The sequence below is a fragment of the Hemiscyllium ocellatum genome, chromosome 46 (genome assembly GCF_020745735.1).
Source record: "Hemiscyllium ocellatum isolate sHemOce1 chromosome 46, sHemOce1.pat.X.cur, whole genome shotgun sequence".
NCBI classification, from domain to species: Eukaryota; Metazoa; Chordata; class Chondrichthyes; order Orectolobiformes; family Hemiscylliidae; genus Hemiscyllium; species Hemiscyllium ocellatum.
This window is the reverse complement of record NC_083446.1, coordinates 2,601,426-2,619,404: the sequence shown is the minus strand read 5'-3', so window position 1 is coordinate 2,619,404 and position 17,979 is coordinate 2,601,426. Positions and strand designations below refer to the sequence as shown.

The 17,979-nt window shown below is 53.4% G+C and overlaps 1 protein-coding gene across 1 annotated transcript in view; it reads right to left on the bottom strand.

Moving 5' to 3' along the window:
- The window catches only part of men1 (multiple endocrine neoplasia I), a 31,670-nt gene extending 20,597 nt beyond the window's left edge, over positions 1-11,073 (bottom strand). The window contains exons 1-3 of the mRNA XM_060855387.1: positions 10,970-11,073; positions 4,117-4,598; positions 1,713-1,921 (exon numbers count right to left, since the gene is read on the bottom strand). Coding sequence (XP_060711370.1) covers positions 1,713-1,921; positions 4,117-4,564 — 657 coding nt within the window. The 5' untranslated portion in view covers positions 4,565-4,598; positions 10,970-11,073. The remainder of the gene's footprint in view (positions 1-1,712; positions 1,922-4,116; positions 4,599-10,969) is intronic.
- Positions 11,074-17,979: the final 6,906 nt, after the last annotated feature.

Genomic DNA, 17,979 nt, shown 5'->3' with positions numbered 1-17,979 from the left:
GCCGACAGACGCGTACACACGCGCACACACACATGCAGAAAGAGATGTGTAGACACATGTGCAGAGACACATACACACGTGCAAACAGATACCGCACACACACACACACGCAAGCAGATACGCGCGCACACATGTGCAGACGGATACGCGTACACACACGCACCTGCAGACAGATACGCGCACACACGCACCTGCAGACAGATACGCGCACACACGCACCTGCAGACAGATACGCGCACACACGCACCTGCAGACAGATACGCGCACACACGCACCTGCAGACTGATACGCGCACACACGCACCTGCAGACAGATACGCGCACACACGCACCTGCAGACTGATACGCGCACACACGCACCTGCAGACAGATACGCGCACGCACACACCTGCAGACAGATACGCGCACACACGCACCTGCAGACTGATACGCGCACACGCGCACCTGCAGACTGATACGCGCACACACGCACCTGCAGACAGATACGCGCACACACGCACCTGCAGACAGATACGCGCACACACGCACCTGCAGACTGATACGCGCACACACGCACCTGCAGACTGATACGCGCACACACGCACCTGCAGACTGATACGCGCACACACGCACCTGCAGACTGATACACGCCCACACGCACCTGCAGACTGATACGCGCACACACGCACCTGCAGACAGATACGCGCGCGCACGCACCTGCAGACTGATACGCGCACACACGCACCTGCAGACTGATACGCACGCACACGCACCTGCAGACTGATACGCGCACACACGCACCTGCAGACAGATACGCACACACACGCACCTGCAGACAGATACGCGCGCACACGCACCTGCAGACTGATACGCGCACACGCACCTGCAGACAGATACGCGCACACACGCACCTGCAGACAGATACGCACACACACGCACCTGCAGACAGATACGCGCGCACACGCACCTGCAGACAGATACGCGCGCACACGCACCTGCACTGATACGCGCACACGCACCTGCAGACAGATACGCGCGCACACGCACCTGCAGACTGATACGCGCACACACGCACCTGCAGCCATATGCGTACACACGCGCGCCGACAGACGCGTACACACGCGCGCACACACATGCAGAAAGAGATGTGTAGACACATGTGCAGAGACACATACACACGTGCAAACAGATACCGCACACACACACACACGCAGGCAGATACGCGCGCACACGTGTGCAGACGGATATGCGCGCACACGTGCAGACGGATACGCGTACACACACGCACCTGCAGACAGATATGGGCGCAAACGCACGTGCGGCCATACTCGTACACGCACATGCAAACAGATAAGCGCACACACGCACGTGCAGACATATGCGTAAACGCGCGTGCCGACAGGCGCACACACACGTGCAGACAGAGATGCGTACACACATATGCACAGACGCATACACATGTGCACACAGAGGCGCGCACATACGCGTGCAGGCAGAGGCACGTACACACGTGCGCAGGCAGTTACGTGTACACACACGCAAACAGATACTGCACACACACACACGCAGGCAGAAACGCGTGTACGCGTGCGCAAACCGACACGCGCAAACTGACACGCGCGCAAACCAACACGCGCGTACACGCATGCAAACCGACACAGTATACACTTGCAAACAGATACACGTACACACACTTGCAAACAGATACACGTGGCCCAGCCCTAGCATCCTCACCCTCTCAGCAACACCTGCGGTCACCGTCTGCCCCCTCCTGTCCTCGTTACCTTTGCCGTGCCAGGTCACCTCAGCTGTCTCCTCGCCGTTTTCGCCAAAGATCACCCAGGCATGGTCCTCAGAGAGGCCCAAGTGGACATCGCGGAGACCCAGGACCTGGCAGGCAGCCACCACTGCAAAGGCCACCCCGCAGCTGTCCAGCTTAGTACCTGAGGGAAGCAGGAGCGGGTGGGTCATTACAACAAACCACAGGGCAGTCCTCTCACAAAACAGGAATCTGAACTTTGTTATGTTACATTGACACGGCGTGAAAGGAGATCACAAACTAGTTTAACAGCTGCACCTTCATGCGTTTTGCTGGTTAAACACTGAATATATGACGTGAGGTGTCTGGAAATTTCAGATCAACAGTTACCAGGACAGAGCTCCAACATCATCCTTATGGAATCTCACATCTACAACCGACGAACTCTGCAGCTTGTAGACCCAGAAGATGAGCAGATGGTGTGTACCACGAGCCATTCCTGAACAAACAGTGGCTGTTGGAATTCATTCTGCATGGAATGGCGCTAATGACGTCTCAGTGCCTACCTGACAGAAACAAACCCTGACCACGGGGGCATAATAAAACCAAAACAACTGCGGGGGCCGGAAATCAGTAACGAGAACGGAAATCGTCCCAAAGACTCAGCAGGTCTAGCTGCATCTGTAGAGAGAATGCAGAGTTAACGTTTCAAGTCCAGTTCGGGTTCTGAGGAAGGGTCACTGGACCCAAAATGTTAACTTTCCACAGATGCTGCCAAACCTGCTGAGTTTTTCCAACAATTTCTGTATTAGTTGCAGAGCAGTTTAACCCTGTCATGGCCATGGGAGGTTCCGTTTACCTCCACAGGTGAACACAGAACCCTTGGTCAGGGTGTTATTAAGCCACTGAATGGGCCTCTCGGGTTTCAAACCTAATGTTGATCTTGCTTGGTCTTCCTCCTGTGCAGTGTAAACCTATACTCTTGCTCTATTCTAGCATCCTATGATCTGGATGTCCTTTTTGTCCCCCCTCTATTGATTCACAGCGTGAGGGTGTCACTGGCTGGGCCCCGAGGGCAGTTAAGAGTCAACCCCATTGCCGGTGGGACTGGAGTCACATGTAGGCCAGTCCCTGGAAGGATGGCAGGTTCCTTCCCTGGCTTCAACAACGGATTCACGGTCAGCACTGCACTCTTAATTCCAGACATCCATGGCAGGATTCAAACCCAGCTCTCTGGATTAACAGTCCAGCGATAACAACACTCAGCCGTCGCCTCCCCTCGTTCGCTATGATCCGCCTGTACTGCTTGCAACACACAGCTTCCCACTGGACACAGATACACATGACAACGTTAATCAAATCAAATCAAACCAGCTTAGAACTAATGCTCACCCAATCCCTACCGAGTGGGAACAGGCCATTTGGCTCAACGAGTCCACACTGACCCTCTGAAGAGTAATGTGCCCAGACCCACTCCCCTACTACTCTACATTTACCCCTGACTAATGCACCTAACCTACATTGTGCATGGGCAATCCACCCTATCCTGCACATCCCTGGGCACTATGGAACAATTTCCCATGACCAATCCACCCTAACCTGCACATCCCTGGGTACTATGGGACAATTTCCCATGGCCAATCCACCCTAACCTGCACATCCCTGGACACTATGGGACAATTTCCCATGGCCAATCCACCCTAACCTGCACATCCCTGGGTACTATGGGACAATTTCCCATGGCCAATCCACCCTAACCTGCACATCCCTGGACACTATGGAACAATTTCCCATGGCCAATCCACCCTAACCTGCACATCCCTGGGTACTATGGGACAATTCCCCATGGCCAATCCACCCTAACCTGTACATCCCTGTGTACTATGGGACAATTCCCATGGCCAATCCACCCTAACCTGCACATCCCTGGGCACTATGGGATAATTTAGCCTGGCCAATCCACCCTAACCTGCACATCTTTGGACTGTGGGAGGAAACCGGAGCACCCGGAGGAAACCCACGCAAACACGGGGCGAATGTGCAAACTCCACCCAGACACCTGAGGGTGGGATTGAACCCGGGTCACTGGCGCTGGGAGGCAGCAGTGCTAATCACTGAGCCACCCTGGTAGGTGCTGTTTCAATATCTGGCCTCGGGTTATAGCCTCGCTATCCTCATCCCTCACGGGCTCAGAATCTACTTAACAACTCCACCGCGCCCTCTCCTCACAACGGGATGGTCAGAGCCTTGGTTTAACATCTCAGAATGTGTGCTTCATGGAGGGGGGAGGGTCCTGATGTTCGTGATGCAGAGGAGAGCGGGCTAACGTCACCGGGTGTTTTTCGAGCACGGTGGTTCTCAGAGGCAGGGAGGACGTACCTGTGATGAAACTGAACAGAGACTGGATATGCGCTCTGTCCTTGAAGTAGGAGCGGCTCAGGCTGTTCCAGATGACGTCGGAGACCTTCTTGACCAGCTCGCGGCTGGAGTAGCCCTCCTTCAGGGGGTACAGGGACCGGTCGACCGCTCCCCGGATCATGGTGGTGAATCGGGTGTGCAGAGCCCTGACCTGCGGGAGGTCCACGCAGGGGAAGCAGGTGGCCACCTCGGATCCGGTCTCCGGGCACGGGGAGCCCTCGATGCTGCAGCCGGGAACATTGACGGGGAGGACCCGGTTCACGGCCAGGAAGTGCTCGACGAAGCCCAGCACCAGGGACAGCAGGGTCAGGTCGGGCTCGTCCCGTTTCAGCTCAAAGGCAAACAGCTTGACCACCTCATCGATGCTGCAGATGGGGAAGAAGGCAGCCTGCGACGACTTCAGACCCATGCCGCCTCCTTCAGGTCGCGGCAGGGAGAGACACCTAGCACAGAACAACCCAACAATTACACCGCGCAATCGGCGAATGGCGGCGCAGACTCGATAGGCCGAATGGCCTAACCCTTGTGGATAAAGCCAAACCTGACTGAGGTACGATGTGGTTTTACACTGCCGCTTGTCAAATGAATTACTGCGGGGGTGATCGGGTTTTGCGACCGACCAATTATTTAGCTCAAATATGCCGAAACAGAGAGACAATTTGCCGAAATCTCTCACTCATCCGGACAAATGCAAGAACACCAACATTTGACTTAACGCAAGAATCCCGCAATGTTTATTCCCCCCACAGGATGGCAGCATTTACTACCCATTGCCTCTCGCCCGTGAACCTGATGGGCGCAGGGCTGTTGTGACTGGGCTTGTGACCCAGCGGCATGGGCGAATGTTGCAGGGGTTTGGGTTTGACATGGTATACCGTGAACCTGGTACCAACGCAATGCCGGTCGTAAAAGCTAACCTAATGGTGACTGTGCCAACACTCTGGGTTACAGAGGGGTATTTTGTCCTGGCTTTGTTTTTAGAGAAAGGTGATAAGACAGAGGCGCTGCACTCTCTACTGAAAGCCCATAAAGTAAACAGCTTGTGAGGCCTTGGGTTTTTTTTGAAACTAGAACAATAGAAGCAGCCTGACTGGGTGTGTCAAGCTCCCACTGAAGCAGGATATTTTGTGTTAGCTTTTGAGTAGCAACTGTTGGGGTCTTGAAGCCGGATGTGGAAGCCGTTTCCCCTCACTCTTGATACTAGAATTGCATGTGAGACAATCTATTTTACTGAATTTGCCTTTGCCAGGGGTGTGTTTATGGGATATCGAACAGTTACCGTTTATAGTTAAATAATCTGTTAAGTTTTCCGAAACAGTTGTTACTCCAATTTCTTCCCTCTTTTGTAGGATCTTAACTATGAACGAAGTGTGTTTATGCTTCAAATCTGTTAGTTGGACCAACTGATTTGCATCTGGAATGCAACACCTGGCACTTGCCTTTAAAGTAAGAGAAGATTAAGAGTGTAGACTATCTTCTTCAGACATTTTGAGGGCGTTTGGTCTAGCCCATAACAGTTATCTTTGTGAAAATCCGCTTGGTTCATTGATGTCCTTTAGGGATGGAAATCTGCCATCCTTACCTGGTCTGGTCAAATGTGAATCTCCACCCACAGCCGTGTGGCTGATTCTCAACTGCTCCCTGAGATCGGCCTAGCAAGTCACCAGATTCAAGGGGCACTTAGAGATGAGCAGTAAATGCTGGTCCACATCACATTAATGATAGAAAAAAATACTCAGTTAGAGTCAAGGACATCACTTTGTCTGAAGTCACATGTAGGCCAGACCAGTGAAGGACAGTAGATTTCCTTATTTAAAAAGGGAAGCAGAGATGCAGGTGGGACTTTATAACAATTATTGATCATTCACATTGTTACCATCACTGAGGCAAGCCTTATTCCAGCCATAGAGATGTACAGACCCTTCGGTCCAACCTGTCCATGCCGACCAGATATCCCAACCCAATCTAGTCCCACCTGCCAGTACCCGGCCCATATCCCTCCAAACCCTTCCAAATGCCTCTTAAATGTTGTCATTGTACCAGCCTCCACCACTTCCTCTGGCAGCTCATTCCATACACGTACCACCCTTTGTGTGAAAAAGTTGCCCCTTAGGTCTCTTTGAAATCTTTCCCCTTTCACCTTAAACCTATGCCCTCTCGTTCTGGAGTGCCCCTACTCAGGGAAAAGACTTTGTCTATTTACCCTATCCATGTCCCTTATGATTGTATAAACCTCTATAAGGTCACCCCTCAGCCTCCGACGCTCCAGGGAAAACAGCCCCAGCCTGTCCAGCCTCTCCCTGTAGCTCAAACCCTCCAACCCTGGCAACATCCTTGTAAATCTTTTCTGAACCCTTTCAAGTTTCACAACATCCTTCCTATAGCAGGGAGACCAGAACTGAACACAGTATTCCAAAAGTGGTCTAACCAATGTCCTGTACAGCTGCAACATGACCTCCCAACTCCTGTACTCAATACTCTGACCAATAAAGGAAAGCATACCAAACGCCTTCTTCACGATCCTATCTACCTGCAACTCCACTTTCAAGGAGCTATGAACCTGCACTCCAAGGTCTCTTTGTTCAGCAACACTCCCTAGGACCTTACCATTAAGTGTACAAGTCTTGCCCCGATTTGCTTTTCCAAAATGCAACACATCACATTTATCTAAATTTGCATAAAATACAGAGGCATGGGATTGAGGGCGATTTAGTGGTTTGGATCAGAAATTGGCTAGCTGAAAGAAGAGTTAGGGTGGTGGGTGATGGGAAATATTCATCCTGGAGTTCAGTTACTAGTGGAATACTGCAAGGATCTGTTTTGGGGCCACTGATTAGATTAGATTACTTACAGTGTGGAAAAAGGCCCTTCGGCCCAACAAGTCCACACCGACCCGCCGAAGCGCAACCCACCCATACCCCTACCCCTAACACTATGGGCAATTTAGCATGGCCAATTCACCTGACCCGCACATCTTTGGACTATGGGAGGAAACCGGAGCTGTTTGTCATTTTGATGAACAACCTGGAAAAGGGCATAGAAGGATGGGTTAGTAAATCTATGGATGACAGTAAGGTTGGTAGAGCTGTGGATAATGCCAAAGGATGCTGTAGGTTACAAAGAGACTTAGATAAGCTGCAGAGCTGAGCTGAGAATGACAAATGGAATTTAATGCAGAAAAATATGAGATGATTCACTTTGGAAGGAGTAACAGGAATACAGAATATTGGGCTAATGGTAAGATTCTTGGATATGTAGATGAGCAGAGAGATCTCAGTGTCCATGTACATAGACCCCTGAAAGTTGACACCCAGGTTGATAGGGTTGTTAAGAAGGCATACATTTTTTTAGCTTTTATTGGTAGAGGGATTGAGTTTCGGAGCCATGAGGTCATGCTGCAGCTGTAGTAAATTCTGGCGTGGCCACATTTGGAGTATTGTGTACAGTTCTGGTCACTGCAATATAGGAAGGATGTGGAAGCTTTGGAAAGGGCTCAGAGGAGATTTACCAGGATGCTGCCTGGTATGGAGGGAAGGTCTTATGAGGAAAGGCTGAGGGACTTAAGACCATTTTCATTAGAGAGGAGGTTGAGAGGGGACTTAATTGAGACAAATAAGATAATCAGAGGGTTAGATAGTGTGGACAGTGAGAGCATCTTTCCTTGGATGGTAATGGCTTGCACGAGGGGACATAGCTTTAAAAAGAGGGGTGATAGATATCGGACAGCTGCCCAAGGTAATTTCTTTACTCAGAGAGTAATAGGGCGTGAAACGCACTGCCTGCAACAGGAGTAGACTTGCCAAGTTTAAGGGCATTTAAATGGTCATCAGATAGACATATGGGTGAGAATGGAAGTGTAGGTTAGATGGGCTTCAGATTGGTTTCACAGATCAGCGCAACATCAAAGGCCAAAGGGCCTGTACTGCGCTGTAATGTTGTGTTCTATATTCCATCTGCCACTCCTTGGCCCACTGCCCACCAAGGCTGGAATCGAACATGGGTCCCTGGTGCTGTGAGGCAGGAGTGCTAACCACTGAGCCACTCTGCTGCCCCAGGAGCTGTGGTTCTGCTCTGCAATTCAAACTAACATTTTCAGCCTGAAGAAAGCCAGGTTATCTTTCTTTCCTTAGCAGCCGCTGTAAACTATGGCTCTTAACTGGTAAGCCAGAGATATTACAAGTGGGAATCAGTCACCCTGTGCCTTCTGCAAGCAAATGGAAGAATCTGGAGAAGGAAAACCAAGGTGCAACACAGAGCCGAAAGGTCTACCTCAGTGAAACAAGCTAACTGAACTGTCATTCCAGTCTTTCCCTCCATCCTAATAACCACTTTTATTAGTTATTTGGAGTCATACTGCACAGAGACAGACCCTTCGGTCCAACCAATCCATGCCAAATAATCCCAAACTAGTCCCACCTACCTGCTCCTGGCCCCTATCCCTCCGAACTGTCCCAATTCATGAACTTATCCAAATGCTTTTCCAACACCGTAATGGTGCCCACATCCACCACTTCTTCCGAAAGTTCACTGCACATACACAAATCACTCCCTGCGTAATAAAAATTGCCCCTTAAGGTCTTTTTAAAACCTTTCTCCTCTCACCTTAAAACTATACCATCCTAGGGAAAAGACACCTGCTTTTCACTTTATCGATACCCCTCATGATTTTATACATTTCTATAAGGTCACCCCTCAACCTCTACACTCCAGGGAGAAAAGTTCCAGCCTCTCCTTACAACTAGAATCTATTTATTTGTAATATTTATAATAATTTTAACATTGGTGACGACTCCAAGAAAACAAAGGCTTGATTCCTAGTGTGCTGCCTTAGTAAGGAGTAGTAAAATTGTTTAGCTAACCACCAGCAATGTTGCTCCTGAATAAACAGGCCGAGCTCACGATGGGTAGGTATTTGGTGCATTTCTTTAATGTTTAGCCGACGTGACCAATGCTGAAAGCTCAGGCCCTTTGTCCAGGAACAAAGTGCAGAAATGGGCAATGAAATATGTGTCAATACATCACTGGTGGCTGTTTAAGTGAGCCCAAGCAGCACTGCTCCTGAATAAAGAGCCTGAGCTCTCAATGGGTGGAATGATCAAAGTAACATTCTGCTGCATATTTCTTGTGTGCAGCAGACCACGGGTGGCATAGCTCCTGGATGAACAGTCGACAGAGTGGTGCTGAAAAAAGCTACAGCTGGTCAGGCAGCATCCAAGGAGCAGGAGAATCAATGGGTGTTTTTCCTGCTCCTCGGACGCTGCCTGACCTGCTGTGGCTTTCCAGCTCCACACTCTTGACTCTGATCACCAGCATCTGCAGTCCTCACTGTCTCCTGGATAAAGAACCTGAGCTGTCAACCAGAGGAACGCTCAATGTAATAACACTCTGCTGCATATTTCTGGTGTTCAGCTGACCCCCGAGTGGCATTGCTCCTGGATAAAGAGCATGAGTTCTCAACAGGTGGGAAGTGATCAACACAATAACATTTTGCTGCATATTTCTGGTGTTCAGCTGACCCCGAGTGGCATTGCTCCTGGATAACGTCGCGGGGGGGTCAGCTAGAAAGCCACTAGCAACCTCTTGCCTGGTTTATTGCATTGCTGGCAAGGTTGAGAACGCAGGCACTTTATCCAGGAGCAATGTCACTGGAGGTCAGCTAAACAGCTGCCGTCAGTGTGTCTCTGTATACCACAATATACTCGTTCCCCACCTGCTGAGAGCGCAGGCGCTTTATCCAGGGGCAATGCCATGCGTGGTCAGCTAACCCCCCGCCGTCAATGTGTCTCTGTATACAGCAATATACTGGTTCCCCACCTGCTGAGAGCGCAGGCGCTTTATCCAGGGGCAATGTCACTGGGGGTCGGCTGAGCACCGAGAATACGTAGTGAAACAGCAGATTCCTGACGAAGGACTTGGACCCGAAGTGTTGACTCTCCTGCGGGGGTGGCACAGTGGTTAGCACTGCTGCCTCACAGCGCCTGAGACCCGGGTTCAATTCCCGCCTCAGGCGACTGACTGTGTGGAATTTGCACGTTCTCCCCGTGTCTGCGTGGGTTTTCTCCGGGTGCTCCGGTTTACTCCCACAGTCCAAAGATGTGCGGGTCAGGTGAATTGGCCATGCTAAATTGCCCGTAGTGTTAGGTAAGGGGTAAATGTAGGGGTATGGGTGGGTTGCGCTTCGGCGGGTCGGTGTGGACTTGTTGGGCCGAAGGGCCTGTTTCCACACTGTAAGTCTAATCTAACCGCCCCGTCAGTGTGTCTCTGTATACAACAATATGCTCGTTCCCCACCTGCTGAGAGTTTAGGCGCTTTATCCGGGAGCAATGCCACTGGGGGTCGGCTGAGCACCGAGAATACGTAGTGAAACAGCAGATTCCTGACGAAGGACTTGGACCCGAAGTGTTGACTCTCCTGCTCCTGCGCTCTCAGCAGGTGGGGGACGAGTATATTGCTGTATACAGAGACACACTGACGGCGGGGGGGGGGGGGGGGGGGGGGGTTAGCTGACCCCCAGTGGCACTGCTCCTGGATAAAGCGCCTGCGCTCTCAGTATTGTCTGTAATGCAATAAACCAGGCCCCTGGGGGCTCTCTAGCTGACCCCCCCGCGACGTTGCTCCTGGATAAAGCGCTCTGGCTCCGGGGGGGGGGGGGGACGGCCAGTGTTTCCCCTGACTATAAAGGGCTGGGTTTAGGGGGTTTATATGAAGAAGGCGCGGGCTGGGACGGACACAAAGCGGTAAAGGCGCGGATTCGGGCGGAAACTGCCCCGACCTTCACTTCAACACCGTCTCCCCCCTCCCCTCTCTCTCTCACCGTTCCCCCTGAAGTGGCGGGGCCGCAGCGATCGGCCTCTCCCGCCCTCACGCCGCCGTCTCCACACGCTCAGAGCCCGCCTCACGGTCGCCTCAGCAACCGACCAGGCCCCGGCGCGACTGCGCATGCGGGGGCAGGCCCGGAGACACGGGGAGGGAGGACTGCGCATGCGGAGGCAGGCCCGGAGAAGCGGGGAGGGAGGACTGCGCATGCGGAGGCAGGCCCTGCGGCGGGGAGGGAGGACTGCGCATGCGGAGGCAGGCCCAGAGACGGGGAGGGAGGACTGCGCATGCGGAGGCAGGCCCGGAGATGCGGAGAGGGAGGACGGCGCACGCTCTGAAGGGGGAGGGACCCGGCGTTGGGTGGGCGGGGCTGGGAAGATGCACAGGCGCTTTCAGTACGCATGCGGGAAGTGCTCAGAGGGCCGCCGGGAGGTGTAGTCCTGGAGTGGGGGAAATGAGGGAGGACTGCGCATGCTCGGTAAGGGACGGCGCCGAGGGGGTGGAGTGGGTCGTGGATCAAGGATGGGGCGGGGCCAAGGTTGCAGCCAGTGCGCGTGCGGGCACCGTGTTGGCCGCTGGGAGTTGTAGTTCCCTGTGCTGTGTGCTCAGTAATGTGTGAAAGTGCCTGTGTGTGTGTGTGCAAGGTTCAGATAATTTCTGACTGTACCCAGTGGACCTGCCCACATGAGATTGCCATTCCGGAACATTCTGCAACAGTATTTGCCCTCCGATCATTGTCTGCTGCAGGGCGAAGTGTACATCAGAGTGTACCATTGACTGTCAATTCAAACCCACACTCACACACTCACACACACAATGATAGAGTCATAGAGAGGGACAGCAGGGAATCAGACCCTTCGGCCCAACCCGTCCATGCCTACCAGATATCCCAACCCAATCTAGTCCCACCTGCCAGCACCCGGCCCATATCCCTCCAAACCCTTCCTATTCATATACCCATCCAAATGCCTCTTAAATGTTGTAATTGTACCAGCCTCCACCACATCCTCTGGCAGCTCATTCCATACACGTACCACCCTCCGTGTGAAAAAGTTGCCCCTGAGGTCTCTCTTATATCTTTCCCCCCTCTCATCTTCTTGGATGCTGCCTGAACTGCTGTGCTCTTCCAGCACCACTAATCCAGAAACTGGTTTCCAGCATCTGCCGGCATTGTTTTTACCTCCTAAACCTTTGCCCTCTCGTTCTGGACTCCCCGACCCCAGGGAAAACATCTTGCCTATTTACCCTATCCATGCCCCTCATGATTTTATAAACATCTATAAAGTCACCCCTCAGCCTCCAGTACTCCAGGGAAAACTGCCTCAGCCTATTCAGCTTCTCCCTGTAGCTCAGATCCTCCAACCCCGGCATCTATTCGGAGCCCTTTCAAGTTTCACAACATCCTTCCTGTAGCAGGGAGACCAGAACTGAACACAGTATTCCAAAAGTGGTCCAACCAATGTCCTGTACAGCTGTAACATGATCTCCCAACTTTTATACTCAATGCTTTGACCAATAAAGGTAAGCATACCAAACACTTCCTTCACTGTCCTATCTACCTGGGAGTCCACTTTTAAGGAGCTATGAACCTGCACCCCAAGGTCTCTTTACTTAGATTCCTTACAGTGTGGAAACAGGCCCTTCAGCCCAACAAGTCCACACCGACCCGCCGAAGCGCAACCCACCCAGACCCATTTCCCTACACCTAACACTACGGGCAATTTAACATGGCCAATTCACCTAGCCCGCACATTTTTGGACTGTGGGAGGAAACCAGAGCACACCCACACAGACACAGGGAGAACGTGCAAACTCCACACAGACAGTTGCCCGAGGTGGGAATTGAACCCGGGTCTCTAGCGCTGTGAGTCAGCAGTGCTAACCACTGTGCCACCGTGCCATCTCTTTGTCGAGAGACCTAAGAGTCTTGTAGAAGGCTAGAACAATTGCAACACTTAAAAGGCATTTGGATGGGGATATGGGCCGCGTGCTGGCAGGTGAGACTAGATTGGATTGGGATATCTGGTCGGCATGGACGGGTTGGGCCGAAGGGTCTGTTTCCCTGCTGTCCCTCTCTATGATCCTACGACTCTATGTCTCATTCTTTCAACTCCAACAGGGGAAGGCCTGACCTACTCCACCTTTCCTCCATAAGACAGCCACCCCATACCCACGATCAATCGAATGAACCTGCTCTGGACTGCCTCCGATCTGAGGCCCAGTCAGTCTTAGATAAGGGGCCCAAAGCTGTTGACAGTATTTCCAGCTGTGGTCAGACTAGTATCTTGTATCGTTTCGGCCAAACCTCCCTATTTTTATACCCCATTCCCTTTGAAGTTAAGACCAGCATTCCATTGGCCCACTGAATTTGGGATTCTTGCTGAATTGAAATGAATTTATTGTCCCTTTTGTGATTCATTGATGAGGACTCCCCAGTCCCTCTGTGTCACAGCTTTCTGCAGTCTTGCTCCTTTTAAATACTATGCAGGTCTGCTATTCCTCCAGCCAAAGTGCATAACCTCACCTTTGCCCACATCATATTCCATCTGCTCACTCACTAAACCTGCGTATATCCCTCTGCCCCCTCTCTCACCACCACACCATGGGGACAGTGGTCGACTTTTCCATCCAGTGTTTTTTACAGCTGATGGCCCCAGTGCACTCCCAGAGTTACAGCCTGGTCCCAGTGCACTCCCAGAGTTACAGCCTGGTCCCAGTGCACTCCCAGAGTTACAGCCTGGTCCCAGTGCCCCAGTGCACTCCCTCTTCCATCCTGGGCTGCCGTTCAGGGCATGAGGGGGGCATGCTTTTAGGGAAATTCCAACCTCCGACCCCTGCACCTCACCTGCAAACACGTTCCACAGGATCATCCCAGAACACAAGTCACTCCAACACTGTCACACTCCCAATTACCAAAGGCCACTCCTGAAGGGGCTGACTCTCACTGGGGTATGGGGTCTCCCACCCTCTCCCTGAAGGGGCTGAGTCGCACTGGGGTCTCCCACCTACTCCCTGAAGGGGCTGACTCTCACTAGGGTCTCCCACCCTCTCCCTGAAGGGGCTGACTCTCACTGGGGTCTCCCTCCCTCTCCCTGAAGGGGCTGACTCTCACTGGGGTCTCCCACCCTCTCCCTGAAGGGGTTGACTCTCACTGGGGTCTCCCACCCTCTCCCCGAAGGGACTGACTCTCACTGGGGTCTCCCACCCTCTCCCTGAAGGGGTTGACTCTCACTGGGGTCTCCCACCCTCTCCCTGAAGGGACTGACTCTCACTGGGGTCTCCCTCCCTCTCCCTGAAGGGGCTGACTCACACTGGGGTCTCCCTCCCTCTCCCCGAAGGAGCTGATTCTCACTGGGGTCTCCCACCCTCTCCCTGAAGGGGTTGACTCTCACTGGGGTCTCCCACCCTCTCCCTGAAGGGACTGACTCTCACTGGGGTCTCCCTCCCTCTCCCCGAGGGGCTGACTCACACTGGGGTCTCCCACCCTCTCCCTGAAGGGGTTGACTCTCACTGGGGTCTCCCACCCTCTCCCTGAAGGGACTGACTCTCACTGGGGTCTCCCTCCCTCTCCCTGAAGGGGCTGACTCACACTGGGGTCTCCCTCCCTCTCCCCGAAGGAGCTGATTCTCACTGGGGTCTCCCACCCTCTCCCTGAAGGGGTTGACTCTCACTGGGGTCTCCCACCCTCTCCCTGAAGGGACTGACTCTCACTGGGGTCTCCCTCCCTCTCCCCGAGGGGCTGACTCACACTGGGGTCTCCCACCCTCTCCCTGAAGGGGTTGACTCTCACTGGGGTCTCCCACCCTCTCCCTGAAGGGACTGACTCTCACTGGGGTCTCCCTCCCTCTCCCCGAGGGGCTGACTCTCACTGGGGTCTCCCTCCCTCTCCCTGAAGGGGCTGACTCTCACTGGGGTCTCCCACCCTCTCCCTGAAGGGGCTGACTCTCACTGGGGTCTCCCACCCTCTCCCTGAAGGGGTTGACTCTCACTGGGGTCTCCCTCCCTCTCCCCGAGGGGCTGACTCACACTGGGGTCTCCCATCCTCTCCCTGAAGGGGCTGACTCTCACTGGGGTCTCCCTCCCTCTCCCTGAAGGGGCTGACTCTCACTGGGGTCTCCCTCCCTCTCCCTGAAGGGGCTGACTCTCACTGGGGTCTCCCACCCTCTCCCTGAAGGGGCTGACTCACACTGGGGTCTCCCTCCCTCTCCCTGAAGGGGCTGACCCTCACTGGGGTCTCCCACCCTCTCCCTGAAGGGGCTGACTCTCACTGGGGTCTCCCTCCCTCTCCCCGAAGGGGCTGACTCTCACTGGGGTCTCCCACCCTCTCCCTGAAGGGGCTGACTCTCACTGGGGTCTCCCTCCCTCTCCCTGAAGGGGTTGACTCTCACTGGGGTACAGTCTGAGTCCTGTCCAGTGTTTCCTTGGGGAGAGGGAGCTGTGTGACAGGTTTAGGGTCTGGGGTCTGGGCAGTTAGACCTCAGCTGGACTAAAGTGTCCGTTGGCTATCTGTGCTCCGGATATCACATCCCGCTATTGCTGGAATATCACAGGAGTTAAAGTTTTAGGCTGTCTGCAACATTCCCAGTGCCCTGGATGCTCAGACACATTCTGACAGAAAGCACCGAGCTAGTTTCTGCACTGAGTTAGTCTCATTGTTTCACACAGGCCTTTACCCCCTCACAGCAGGTCAATACTTATAACGCAGCCAGCACACTCCACCACAAATTATATCACAACGCCCTTGTAATATCCTCCTTACACACACACACACTCACACACACACACACACTCACACGCAGACACACACATACACACACACACACAGACACAGACACACTCACACTCTCACACACACACCCACACACACACACCCACTCACACACACTCACACGCAGACACACACATACACACACAGACGCAGACACACTCACACTCACACACACACACTCACACACACACAGGCACACACACACACACCCGCCACACACACAGACAGACGCACACACACACACACACACACACAGACACACACTCACATACACACACACACACACACACACTCACACTCACACAGCCACATGGTTTATCGAGGACAGTATGGGTGTCAGTCTGGGCTTGCAGCTTCTGTTGTTGAGTTGGTTACTCTGCATCTTCTGCTGATCAGGACCATGTCCGTGATAGACTTCACTGAATGGTTCTCTGTGCCCAGTCAGGACCACAAGGTGGCAGCACAACATACTACAACAACAACTCCGACGGTGCCCACTCCCTCAGCACTGATCCTCTGACAGTGCAGCACTCCCTCAGCAGTGACCCTCTGACAGTACCCGCTCCCTCAGCGCTGACCCTCCAACAGCACCCGCTCCCTCAGCACTGACCCTCCGACAGTGCCCACTCCCTCAGCACTGATCCTCCGACAGTGCCCACTGCCTCAGCACTGATCCTCTGACAGTGCAGCACTCCCTCAGCAGTGACCCTCTGACAGTACCTGCTCCCTCAGCACTGACCCTCCGACAGTGCCCACTCCCTCAGCACTGATCCTCCGACAGTGCCCACTGCCTCAGCACTGACCCTCCGACAGTACCCACTCCCTCAGCACTGACCCTCCGACAGCGCCCGCTCCCTCAGCACTGACCCTCCGACAGTGCCCGCTCCCTCAGCACTGACCCTCCGACAGTGCCCGCTCCCTCAGCACTGATCCCCCAACAGTGCCCACTCTCTCAGCACTGACCCTCCGACAGTGCCTGCTCCCTCAGCACTGACCCTCCGACAGTGCCTGCTCCCTCAGCACTGACCCTCCGACAGTGCCTGCTCCCTCAGCACTGATCCCCCGACAGTGCCTGCTCCCTCAGCACTGATCCCCCGACAGTGCCTGCTCCCTCAGTGCTGACGAAGTGTAACTCTGAGCAGTGGGGTATATTGTTGGCTGGACTGTGTCTGGACCCTGAACCCAGGCCCAAGGTGGGAGAGAGAGACAGAGGCAGTGGGGGGCGGTTTAAACGGAACTGTTTGTGTGCGTCTCTGTCTCTCTCTCTCTGTGTCTGTGCTGGAGTTGGACTCTCTTCGACCTACAATGAATCGCAAAACCAGCTCCAAGGTTTCCTGGGTCAGGATCTGCTTGTAATTTGATGATCCGGGCAGACGCCGGGAGAGTGGAAACTTTGACAGTGTTTTCTCATCCTTGCTACTTTGGGAATCATGTTGCAGGGACATGTGGATAATCGCTCTCTGTGTCAAAGGGATTCTCTCCAGAACAACGCTGGAAAGGGAGTGCAGACCTTGCCGTGACCTCACATCGTGTCCGCACCCCTCCCCAAAGTGTCCCTTTGTCTGTCCGTCACTTTCCCTCTATATTGCCCCCCTCTTCAAACAGCAATGTGGAGACCGGGCTGCAGACACTCTGTTACCCTCCCTCAGACAGCCTCCCCACAGCTTGAACGTTGATGGGGGACGGTGGGTTCATTTTGTATTCAGTCACCAGATGTGGGTCCAGGATTTACTGCCCCCCCCCATCCCTAGTTGCCTCCTTGAGGAGGTGGGGGTTGAGCTGCCTTCTTGACCCGCTGCAGTCCATGTGCTGTGGGTAGACCCACAGTGTCCCTTAGGGAGCGAATCCCAGGATTCTGACCCAGCCACACTGAGGGAACGGCGAGATATTTCTGTGTGTGTGTGTGTGTGTGTGTGTGTGTGTGTGAAAATGTGTTTGTGAATGTGTGTGAGAGAGTGTGTGTTTGTGTGTGTGAGAGAGAGTGTGTGGGTGTATATGTGTGTGCGTGTAGACATGTGTGTGTGAGTGAAAGAGTGTGTGTGTATCTGTGCGTGTGCGCGCGTGTGAGAGTGTATGTGAGAATGTGTGTATATGTGTGTGCCTGAGTGAGAGTCTGTGTGTGTGTTTGTGCATGCGTGAGAGTCTGTGTGTGTGAGTGTGAGAGTGAGTGAATGTGTGTGTGAGTCTGCGAATGCATCTTGAATAGTTGTGTGTTTGTGTCTTTCTGTGTGAATGTGAGT